The sequence below is a fragment of the Parasteatoda tepidariorum genome, chromosome 2 (genome assembly GCF_982258835.1).
Source record: "Parasteatoda tepidariorum strain Cologne lab strain chromosome 2, Ptep-v5.0, whole genome shotgun sequence".
Taxonomy (NCBI): Eukaryota; Metazoa; Arthropoda; class Arachnida; order Araneae; family Theridiidae; genus Parasteatoda; species Parasteatoda tepidariorum.
Window position 1 is genome coordinate 64,781,081 of NC_141756.1, and position 13,301 is coordinate 64,794,381.

The 13,301-nt window shown below is 32.2% G+C and overlaps 1 protein-coding gene across 1 annotated transcript in view; it reads right to left on the bottom strand.

The window, feature by feature from the left end:
* LOC107455750 (somatomedin-B and thrombospondin type-1 domain-containing protein) overlaps positions 1-13,301 on the bottom strand; it is a 37,403-nt gene that overhangs the window by 4,331 nt on the left and 19,771 nt on the right. Inside the window, exon 2 of the mRNA XM_087157437.1 lies at positions 6,403-6,597. Within this exon, the coding sequence (XP_087013563.1) occupies positions 6,403-6,597 (195 nt within the window). The remainder of the gene's footprint in view (positions 1-6,402; positions 6,598-13,301) is intronic.

The window sequence follows — 13,301 nt, forward strand, 5'->3', positions numbered from 1 at the left end:
AATTAAGAAAATATTATTTTTTAATATTATAAGGAAGAAAATATTCTGAAATTTAATTGGGCGTACCATTTGGAATATTAGTATCAGTTTTATTCATTACAGTGGATCATTCCCTAATTATTTTGTTCTGTCATACTTGCCGTTTAAGTTGATAAAAAAGAAATATCTCTTCTAATCTTCAGTTTATATTCAATAAAGTAATATTTCATTTGTATTGAATTAATTTCCGTTTTGCAATAGATAAACCTATTGAAACCATAGCAATTTTCATGGTATTTTGCACTGCAATATACCATACACATGACATTATGGGGACACACTATTTATGATGATAGTTATTATGAAGTACCATGCACATATGGAAAGCAAAGGGTAACACTCCATACGTATATGCCATTCATATGGTAATCACATTGTAATATCATAGGTGTATGGGAACACATCCTAGATGAAGGTTTTGTCGTAACAACAGACACCATACATGTATGGTATGAAAAAAGTTCAATAAGTCCGTATCAAAATGATACTGGAACCGGTATAAACAAACTGGGATTTTAAAACTGATATGAAGCTATAATAGACATTTTGAAATGTATGTCACCACACTAGAAATTTCTTAACCAGTGAGGTAAAAAAATGGAAATTTTGAAACCAGTATTAATTTGAATTGGAGATTTTGAAACCAGTTTTTTTTCAGGCTACTTGAAACCTTTGAAGCTACTTGAAACAAGATCTTTTTATTTTTTGAATATTTTTAATATAAAATGCATGTGCATACACAGTTTAACCAGGGAACGTCTTCTCAAGCATTTACAAATAAGCTCCATTCTTTTCTTAGTTTATCCATTTGTGCTAATATTTTTTGGAGGTAGACTTCTTTGCAATTGAAATACTTAAGTCCTCAACAATTGTCCAAAGTTAAACTTTTAAGTTCTTTTCACAAAAATCCAGCGTAATTAAATGTCTTAAAACCCAGCTCTCATCTGAGTAGTTTCATCTTTAGGAGTCGCTTTGTTTTAAATAAAATGTCTGAACTCTGTGTTATGAGCCCCTCTATTTTTGCATATTATTTACCTAATAATGATCGACATAATTAAACACTATGTTGTGAGCCATTTTTTTTAATCTGCCTGATAATGCTTGACTTAAATAAGGTACTTAAATGCCGCGTTTTAATGAATTTAAAAAAAAAACTTATTAATGTTACATTCATGTCGAGCTGCATTTATATGTTTGAAAATTTGCTTATTCATTTATTTATTTCAGGTGGATCAAATAATATAATTATCGACGTAAATATATTGTATTTAACATCTCTTTTCAAAAAGAAAAAAATTCTTCTAATGAACAAATTATGTGTGCGACATATTTAAATGAATGCATACATAGTTTTACTGAAAGTCGATGAAATTTTTCTTTGAGAAGACGTAACTTTTTGTTAACGTGTGTTCTTTGTGACGCCGCGAATCACTTAGTTCAGTATAGACCTAAACTTTATTTATTTATTATTATTTTTTTAATTCTAAATTATATTAGCGACATATTTGAAGGGATATCAAGTATTACTGGAAATAAAATTTGTTCAATATTTGATTTATATTTATTGAGATCCTTTAACCTTCTCTTTTAAGAATGTTATATAGACAAGCGGTTCCCAAATGGTATTTCGCGGAGCCCTAGGATTCCATAGAATGATTAAAAGGGTTCCGAGAGTTAGACGTTTTATTTTAACCAGTAATGATTTTTGAAATCTATATTTATGTTTTATTTATACTATTCCAATCAATAATCCTTTATTTATTTAATATTTTGATAGTATGTACGAAATTATTTTGAGTAAAATATCAAAAAGACATGCACGAATTTATTTTTAAAATTTTTTAATTTTTCTTACAATAATATCTCAATTAAACTATGAAAAGCGCATGCATTTATAAAAGTTGCATTAGTATTTCCATCACTCTTCTTAACACTAAAAAGACTGAAACTTGGTATGTACCTATATTGCCTAAAAGCAGTCAAAATGACTGCATTGTGTAAGAATAACTAATCTACAAAGAAATTTGTTTAAAATTATTTTTTAATATTTTTTATATTATTTTCAGTTATATAGCAAGTTGTTAGTAAATATTAACAATAAAAAAATTATATGTTGTTCATAAAGTCACAAAATTCTAAGAAATTGAGTCATTATATGCATCATTATTTTTCTAATTGAAATTAAAAAGCAGTCATAATGACTTACTTGGGCAATCTAGTGTTAAATCAAAATAAAATGACTAAATTCTCTAATAAAGCAATATCTTTCTCTAATAACCATTTTTGACAGTACTTTTTAGCTTTTAATTCTACGAAGACCGTAATTCAGCTTATTTTATTTTCAGCTTACGTATATTCCCAGAAAGAAATTCTGAACTAAACTATAAGGAGTGCGAATTCAACTAACGGTTATGAAACCCTTATAAATGATAAAACGATGAAAAGGCCAATGAGATCATTATTTTCACTTATAATTCCTCTTATAAGTGAAAAATATTGAAGTTTTTATTGGTTAATATTTTAACAAATGTCTTTATATTAATAAGGTTGGGGGTTTCGAATAAAAAAGGTCGACCATTTAGGTTTTCATAGGCGAAGAAAATTGGCAACTGATATCGACAATTCCCCCTAAATTTTGCATGCCAACAAAAAGAACTTAGTTCGTATGGTCCTTGTCATTCCTGGTATCCAAGTTGGAAAAAAATAAATTCAAATTATAACAACCTTTTTTATTGCTGGCAAACTTCCGACGCAGTTCTCCAGCGAGATGAATTCAGAAGAGGTCAAAGAACACAAATTACAACCCTTTTCTTTTTTTTTTTTTGCATCTGTAACACGATGCAAAGGTTTGGAGAAAGAAAAAAGAACAACCTTGCATCTCCTATTAGATCTGAGAGGAATGACTGCCGATTTTCAGCTGATTAGAATACATTAGCATTTGTTCCAATGTGTGTCCTCACTTTTGTTTTCTTTAGTGACCTTGAAGATGATCAAAGATTCCTCTGAGAAAGAAAGAGAACAAGGATTTCGATGAAGAAAGATGGGTACGAAAGGGATCCTCGGTGGAAGAAAAAAAAGTTTTTGAAATAGAATTTTCATTCAGCATCTTTCAGAATTCTTTATCTCGAGTACCACAACCCCAAGAGATCAAATGATGCGCTATCTTATTTATGACAGTGGAGTTGTGGATGTGGGAAAAGACATATTGGTTCGAAATCCAACTCCACTTTGCCTCGGAGATGAAAAAATTTTGTCAAGTTTCTTTTTTCAGTTTCAAAATTTATGGTATCATTTTTCTTTTAGTTTTTAAGTGTTATTGATTACTTTATCGCTAAGTTCTCCTCACATAAATGTTATTTAATATGTAAAACAGCCTTGGTGTAATACAAACTGGGATGGAACCAGGTTTAATGTGTTGACACATGTTTCAAATTTTGTAACTTATAAAAAAAAATAAATTCGTATAAAATATTTTTGAAACATAAAGCGTCGTTAAGTTTTTAATAAAAGTTTTGACCGGTGTTGAATATTTCAATTGAAATCGACATTTGTTTCACGTTTTAAGTTATATTAACACATTAGTTATTTGTCTTACGAATACCTTTAAAATTAGTTTTTAACTGTGCAATATATTTTTAATTATTATTGTCATAAGTTTTACATTACAATAATAATGACGCATTAGTCATTAGTGTTACATTACGATTATCATAGACACATTAGTACACCATAAAATATAAGATTTAGTAAAAGTTATTAATTTAGGCGGGGTAATATATTTTTTATTAAGATAGAAATTAGTTTCATGCCATTATTACACATATTTTATCGTTTTACACTAGGCAAAACGAAAGCCATTAGCTTAGATTAGTGTTATGTATTTTTATCAGGTTCGTCATTAGTTTAACATTTCCATTATGTTACACAAGATTATGTTATATTAGTGTTACACAAGCCTGTTATAAATTTCTAATTTCGAGTAGTTTCATACATTTTTATTAAGCTCACAGCTTGTATTAGTTTTACAATATGATAAAATAGCCATTTGTCAAAATAAAATAACCACCAGTCAAAAAATACTGTTTCACGAGTTCTAAATGAAAATCAAATTTAGCATTTTAAAATCATTTTTTTTTGTGTGAGCAGCTTTTTTTTAAATTTTAAATACCGCTGATTTAAAATTATTTGCTTTAGTATAAACCCCAAAAGCATAACTACTATAAACAAAATAATCATGAGGTTTCAGACAACTTAAAAAATACTAATTCGAAGATGTAGCCTTCACATGCTATCTACATTGATGCTTGAACTCACCCGACATAAAGAATAAAGAAAAAAAAATATTGACATATTAAATAGCGCATAATAAACTCTTTTTTCATTAAACAGAGTTTTAAGCTAGCAATTATTGATGTTTTCCGTTAAATATACAGGGTTATTCATAATTCCCTCCGCCTGTAAACGCCATTTATCTTTACTACAACTGGCTTCAGCGGTACATGTTACTGCCATCTACCGGCAACTGCTTAAATTAAAACTTGAATACTTTCGGAATAATTTCATATGTTCTTTTTCGCCATATTCGTCTTCGTTTTTTTACTATAACGTTTCGATTATGAATAACCCTATGTTAAAAAAATCGTTTTAATTTATAACCATGTTTATTTTAAATCAATAACAAAATCTCATTTTTGAAACATCCCTCCGAAACGGACTAACAAAAATTTTAAAACGATTTTTAGGATCTGGGGCTAAAATTGCCCCTTTCACTTAGTATTCATATTTCAAAACCCTAACAAAAATTGTTCTGGAGTTAAAGACATACACGCGTGCACCTTTTTATTATTATTAGTATAGATTTTGTTGATGGATGTATTATGTGAGAAATTATGCGTTTGTGTAAGATAAATTTAAAATTACAAAACAATTCTTAGAAACCTCTAGACTTGATTAATTCTAAATGCAGAAAATTTTAATTAAAATATTTCGTTTTCTGCGAGGATTAATTTAGTTAGCATCATGCCGGCAGTAATTAAGACTAACGAAAACAACCTTGTATTCAACGACACGTTGAAATCATTAAGCAAGCACATACAGCGAAGAAAAGCGTTATGAAAAAGGAAATATTATTCATTGAAATTTTGTGGCATCAGTTGGGGGTTTCTGTGGAATGAAAGGACGACGACCCCGTGTGGAAAGTTCTGTTTCATGGCTCATTTAGATTTTAGAAATTGACACCATGCACATGTTTATAGGATATCTAATTTCACAAAATTGAGTAAGAGATTTCATAAGCGCTTGATCATTTCATTTTGCGCTTTGTTTCATATGGATGAAACAGGTTTACGCAGATTTTTAAAGAGAACTGTTTCAAAATAGTGCTTTTTATACTTTGCAATAGCTCTTAATTTTTCATCGCTTTTTCTAGAGTTTAGTTTTTAGCCCTGGTATGTTTTAGCCTAACATATAAGCTTGCTGGAAATGAAGAAAAAAAAAGGCATCGAATAAAAATATATTAAAACAAATTTAGCAACACCAATTTTTCATGTATAACACCAATTTATTTCTAACCAATGTATTTCATGTTTTTTTCCTGGACTTCTATACAAAATCATCGGGGTACTGAGGGAGTTAATTTAGGCATTTGCTTCTCCCTGAATAGAAATGGTTTTGTTTTATGGCTACCGGGGCCGGTACCCCCTGAAGACATCTGCTTCGGTGGTCATATTTTTATTTCCTTCGTTTCCTTTATTGCTACTTTTATTCTTTTTTTGAAATTTCTGCTGTTTTTTAACGCGTTTTTTTCAAAGAAGTTTTATCTATTTAGGATTTTAAAATTTTATTGTTTCCTTTTAGTATTAAAACAAGTTTAATTATTTAGAATTCGATATTTATGGTAGGAATAAACATCGGTGTATAAATACACTGGTAAGCTACATGCGTAATTCTAAGTTTAACTGCAAAAACACGATGGAAATTTAAGGAATCACTACTGAAGAAAGTGAGATCTTTCTATTTCTTTGTTTTCTCCAGTGACAAAACAGGTTTTGATTGTCTCGGTCCCATCCTTCTTAGTAGTCATTCATTAGATTTTGATAGCGCTTTTTTTTGTTTTTAAATACACTTTACAAGTTCTATTAAAAGTTTTAAAACTTAATTGAATAATACGGTGTAAAAAGTAAGAAATCAATATTTGAAATTTAGGATTATGAGTTTTTAAATATATGGCATAAAATTCAGGTAACAAAAAAATATCTTAAATTGAAAATAAAGAAAATTATTAAAAATTTCAAAAGTAGTAGTAGTGTGACCTTAAGAAAACTCATTGAATTATACTAGTTGATGAAACGATAGTTTACTCACCCCTCTTAGCTTTAGCAATGGATTTAACTTCACAGCGGTTACCATAGCACCCTCTGGTCTGCATTTGGTCAGGACATGGAGTGCCACCATTTCTTGGTGCTCTCAGGATAGACCTTTCTCGAACCATTTGTCCGGCACCACAATTCGAGCTGCAATCGGACCAGTGTCCCCAACCAGAAACCTCGCAATCGATAACTAGTAGGACAAATGAAAAAGATTAATCGATATACAGGAATCGATAAACAGTAACAAATGTGCAAACAACTTATATACATATCTTTAAATTTTCTAAAATTTGAATCTATATCTTTCATTAATGCTTGATAATATAAAAACACCATTGGCTTCAAAAGTTATAATAAAAGTAAATATGCTTCGAGCGCTCAAAAATAGGCGCCCATTCTAAAGACTCGCCAGACGTGATTAAGAAAACAAAAGAGATTTTAAACAGAGAACGTAAGGTTACCAATAAAAAAGCATAAAATAAAGATTAAAAACAAATTTAGGAAATCCGCAGTAGCTGAGATTGAAGCAGAAAATACAGTGGTTAAGAGAGGGAAATCAGGGCCGAATGCACTTCCACGCTTTATGGATGTCGTGAAGAACCCATGTCGTTTACAAATAAATTGACATGCACAGAATGAAACATAATTGTTGGCAAGTTTACGTTTTTTGCTTCAAATCTCTTTTCGTTTTTTTCATTCAAATCTGGCGAGTCTTTAGAATGGGCACTTATTTTTGAGTGCTCGAAAAATGTAGACTTTTTCCACTTAATAACTTAAGTAAATTATAAAGATTTTATATTATCAAGTATATTTTTCCCTCTCAGTTTCTTGGGTTTGTTTATTTAATATTTAATTTATGATTAAAAAGACGAAAATGCAAATGTAGTTGGACACTGTTGAAGTGTGGTTTTTGTACATGCCCTGTGAAGAAGAATTTTTTGTAATCATTTTGATTTTGTTACAATTATTCTCAATGTAAAGAAGTCGAAAAAAAATATCTGGTAAAAATCATTACCAATTATGACTAGAGGGGAATTTATTCAACGTTAAAAAATTAATATACAAACTTCACATGCTTGGTACTCAAACACAATCGGAGAACTTAATGAAGTGAAAGTAGTAAATGATATTTTTGACGTTTATAAAAAGCATTTTTAGAATGTGTATAAACATAAAAAATTATTTGCTTTTTATTACTACGTACTAAAGAGCAAAATTAATGGAGCAATTATGCTAATTTATTTAGGAGACGCGTAGTAAATCGTCACACTATTATTGTTGTCTATTAATTTTGCTAATATTTTCTAATTAAAACAAAGAAAAAGCTACGTACTAAAATTCCAACTTAAAGGAGAAATAATACTAATTCGTTTCGTTTTGGAAATAAGTAAAAACTCGCCAACTATTTTTGATGCTTGAGTTTAGCAATTGGTACTAATTAAAATAAGGCAAGAAGCATTATACTAAAAAGCAACATTAATGGAGAAATGGTTCTAATTCGTTTAGGAAAAGCGTAAAAAGTTACCAGGCCACTGATATACAATTAATTTTGCTAATAGATATTATTACCGTCGTTGAGCAGTAGGCCCAAGTTTTTGGGTTTACGACTTCGTAGCCCTGTAATTTTGAACCCAATCCAGAAGACAAGGGGACTCCCGGATCAAGTATTGGGAGAAATTTGCCTTCGTGGCGGACGAAAAGAACTTCTTATTGACGAAACAAACCCATATTTGCATTACATGGAGGGGAAAACTACGAAACTTCCCACGGTAAGACCCAATGACAAGGGGATTTTTACCTACTATCAGTCTACCACAGAGGATATTTTACGGCAGCACTGTGGTCGGTACGAGTCGGGTGCGGAGTTCGTATCAATAATGGACCACGCTAAGATTCGAACCCGTCTCACGCCATTGGAAAGCGAAAGCTCTATCCCCTGAGTCGGCAACGGCACATTCAATAAGATGCTTCCTGCCATACTTGCTGGACGCATCTTATTGAGTGTGTATAATCATGTGAGGATCTTGTAAAGGATTGGTTGGTTTGGGTGTGGGGATTTCATTTATAGTATAGTAGGGTACAGTGGGGATTTCATTTTGTTTCATATGCCCCTATCATCTCCACATCTCAATCTTATGCAGCATTTCTGCGATGAAGGTGTAAGAGCCATTCGACATTTAGAACCTCAACCATCGAGTCTCATACTATTGAAGAATGCTATTCGTCAAGCATGATTCCTGTCCTAAACGACCTTTCAACATTTCATAGTCTACTCCAAGAAGAATTTATGATGCACCAAAGACAAAAGGTTACCAAGTATGTTGATATTTTGCATCTATTCTGACGGTTGACTTCTTGATACCACTTAAGATGGTTTTTCGAAGCTTTATAGCCAAGGAAAATAAAAGAGCCATAGTTTAAGTGCCTTACGCTTTTACCGAAGAGCCATTACATTATGACCACCCTCCATCTATAACGATGGGCTCGCCCAGGTTTTCATGGTTTCGCGCCCAGGAACAATGTTTTCATGGGGCACATTAGGACTCATAATCCTCATTTAACAATCCCCGACATCTGTAAGCTACTTGAACATAGTTGCAGACCAGGTTCACCCATTCATGGCAACAGTTTTTCATGCGGGGGATGGTGTTTACCAATAGGATAATGCACCATGTCATAAGGGTCGAATCGACATGGAACCATCGAACCGTCACTGGAATGTTCGAGGAACATTCCAGTGACTTTCAAGTCATGTCTTGTCCCCCAAATTCACCTGACCTTAATCCAATAGAGCATTTGTGGTCCTACTTGGAAAACCAAATTCGTGCTGCCACGCTACCCCCAGTTGGTGAGTGCTTGATACCAGATACCTCAGACCAGCACCTTGTGGAATCAATGCCACGGCGGGTGCTAGCAGTTTTGAGGGCTAAAGGTGGTCCTACATGTTATTAGCAGGGTGGTCATAATGTAATGGCTCTTCGATGTATATATCAACTTGTTGTGAAGAATTATCTGTGGTCTTTAGAAATGATAAATAACTTAAACACTTTAAAAGTTATCATACTGTTTCAAAAATCACTAATTAGGCGATATTTTCGCACCTAGATGAAAATTATCAAAATCGCAGCATTATTCTCTTTTTTTTAGCAAATTTTTATTATATCAGATTATGCAGTATTGGATTAAGTTTTTAAATGTCAAAAAATAGACTGTTAAATGTTAAGACTATCAAAACTGAGACTTTTCACCACATTGACGTTGATAGGCTTAACTTGGTTAAAAGTTGGTAATTACTTTTTATGTAAGCTAAAAGCTAACTTTTGTTTTCTGTTAAAACTGCCGAGTTGTCATGGCAACGTTTTTATTCGTCTTTTCGTGGAACAAGAAATAATCGTCTGAAAATTATATACTAATAAAATATTGTTCTTTTTTACTAAAAGTTGGAGTCAGATTTATTATTTAGATTAGAAGTAGAGAACGACAGAATATTTTACTTTCTGATAGAGTCTCGTAACATTTTGGTGACCCTGACGTGATATTAAGAAGTAATCCGAACTTGCATATGAAGTATTTTCAATAATACGATGGATAAAATTCAAAAACAACGGAAGATTGTTCGAAGCTCCTTCACTCGGTTAAGTAATCAGATTTTAAATGAAATGAAATCAGCCGAAACCAAAAATTTGGTACACGTTAAAGCTAAATTTAAAACGTTGAAAATAAAGAAAGAAGAACTTCAAAAGTTGGATAACGAATTATTGGAACTTATGCTGCAGTCCGATGATATTACAGAAGAAGAAATTGAAAATGAAAGTAAGTAGATTTATAATTATTGTAATTTTTATTATGAAGTTGAAACAATTTTTGATGAATATTTTAAAGAGCTTAATGAAGAAAATTCATCGATAAACTTAGAACAGCCGAAGCGTAAATTCAAACTTCCTAAAATAGAGCTTGCCAAATATGACGGTAGTATAAAAGGCTGGTTATCATTTTGGTCATTGTTTAAAAAAATAGATGAAGATTTATCTCTAGATCCTGGTGATAAATTTCAGTATCTTATACAGTGTACGGTTGACAATTCTCGTGCTAGAGAACTTGTTTTAAGTTATCCGGCAACAGCCGAAAATTATTCAAACGTCATAGAAAGCTTCACATCTCGATTTGGCAAAGATGATGTTTTAGTTGAGTTTTACATTAGAGAACTTCTATCTTTAGTCATACAAAATCACAAATGGTTTTTTCACTTTAGATAATAGAATCACAATTAAGGGCTTTAGAATTATTAGGTATAACCACTAAAATGTATGATGCAATTTTATTCCCGTTAGTGGAGTCATGTATTCAGTTCATTGTAGTGGAGTCATGTATCCCGAGGAGCTTCTTAGAGTGTGGCAAAGACAGTCGAAAATTGGCGACACTCCGAAAGATAGACTTGATGGTCTGATGTCATTTATGAGAAGTGAGGTAGGAAGTGAACAGAGAATTTCGATGGCTGTTAGCGGTTTTGACTTCAAGAAGCCTAAATTGACGAAAGACAAAATATCGCCAAATGCGCATGATAAAGTAGTACCAACTGCAAACGATTTAGTAACTGTTGTAAACTCACAGAAGTTATGAAAATAACAAATTATTCGCTAAAAAAACGTTATTTCATATTAAAACAAAGTCTTCTAAAAAACGATAAGGAAAAATTTGAGAGGGTAGATTCTACTAGTCTACAAATTTCTCTACTAGATAAAAAGATTTAGTACTTTATACGTAGTATCTCGCACGTCGACGTACATAAGTTCTGCTCGAACTCTGCACGAGAAACAATGTTGTTCCGTAGAAATACGTAGCATAGAACATACGCGAGTTTGCCAGATACTACCTAACAAGAAAATTCTAAATCTCTCTCTAATAAGCTCTGCTGAGAGCCGAGATTGTTCTCTAGTAATTGCGCTGCGTATGGTATACATCGCTACGTGAACTGTCCGGCACAAAAATATCGATTCTCAACAGCTGGCGTATAGTTTAAATACGTGACGTGCAGGATGTCACGTGAAAGTGCTAAATCTCTCTATTGGCAAAATAAAGTAGCCTCTCAGCATAAGAAGTTAGTGATAAAGCGTGTTAAAATTAGATTTAAATGGTGTATAAAAAAGAAAACGATCTTATCACAAATATAGGTTTTTGTTGCTAATTCGACTAAGAGACTAATTCGATGCTTATGCTGATTCTCAAGCTCATTATCTATCTCGAAAGAATTTAGTCATCATCACATTTAGTAACTATTTCTCACTGTAATCAATTTTGAACTCGTTAAGTGTGTGTAAACGAACTATTTGAGTAGCTCCCAAGATAGGGCGAACAAAGAATTGCGTGATAAGCGGTTTTATCAAAGAGATAGATTATTTAAGTCTTGGCGCTAAAATCAAAGTTTTGTAGGGGAACACAGAGTACACAAACACGCGAGTTAATCTAAAAGGTCATCCAGTACTGAAAACAAAAACGTAATTCATTGCGTCGTTCACGAGATGAAAGTTTTGGCGCTCATTTTTTCATACTGTCTAAATGTTTGTCTGGAATTATGAATGTTTAATAAATGGGTATATAAAGCTGCTATGTAGTTTTATGTGTAGACTTATTCAAATATTTAATATATATTTTTAAATATCCATCGTTGAACAGCCGACCCAGTTTTTAGGTTTACGACTATTAATGTTCAACTCCGTAGCCTTGCAATTTTGAACTAATCCAGATGGAGCAGTACCCCCAGAGGTATTTATTTGTTATGGGAACATGGAGGACTTTGCGACTCGACAGATTTAACGTGCGTCAGTCACCATTTACTACACGGGGAGTCTTTGGCTGGCAGGGATCAAACACACGCCCTACCGACCAGGCTATCCTGGCCTAGGATCAAGTATTGGGAAAAATTTTGCTTTCGCGCTGGAATTTTTGATGGAACTCACCGGCATTACACGGAGAGGAAAACCACAAAAACCTCTCACGGCAAAGGGGGCTTAAACCTGTGATCCGTCTACCAGTGTGGATATTTTACGTAGCACTGTGGTCGGTGCGAAACGGGTACGGAATTCGTATCGACTAGTCATCGATTGGATTCGAACCCGGTTCACGTCATTGGAAAGCGAACGCTTTATCCTCTGAGCCACCACGGCTCATATGAAATATTTTATTTTATTTTATAACCGTCGTTGAACAGTCGACCCAATTTTGAGTTTACGACAACCAATGTTCAACTCCGTAACCTTAATTTTGAACCCAATCCAGAAGACACGGAAACTCCTCCTGGATCAGTACCCCCAGAAATAATCCTTCGGAGCTCTCCTAATACTACGGAAAACTTTCCCTTTACGAACTGGTGGTCGGAAGGAGTTATAAAGTAGATAGTAATATCGATTTCGAACACCAAATTTAGTGCGGATCGGTTCAGAATTGCGGATTTGTATAAGGTATATACACATAAATATAAACATTCTGCTTTATTTCTATAGAATCATTTACAAAAAAAAATAACATTGAAATAGCACTCTTTTTGTTTATCTTTAAATTTAAATTCAAGTTTGACTTTTTATACCGATAAAATGGAAACATATTTTGAATCAATAAGCATTTTTTTGACTGAATACAAGCCCAGTTTTGAGAAAAGATTAATTAATAAACACAACATTGAAATAATATTTTTCTTTTAATAGAATTCGGGCATAAGTTTTAAGATTTTACATTAATTTTTTGATCGATTTCAAGTTTAATTTTACGATTGGATTAATTAAAAACATAACACTGAACCAGTACATTCTTTCTGTTAAATTTTAGTTTAAACATTTAGTTGGATTAAATAAAAACATACATTAAACAAACATAAATTTTTCAACGAACTCAAGTCTA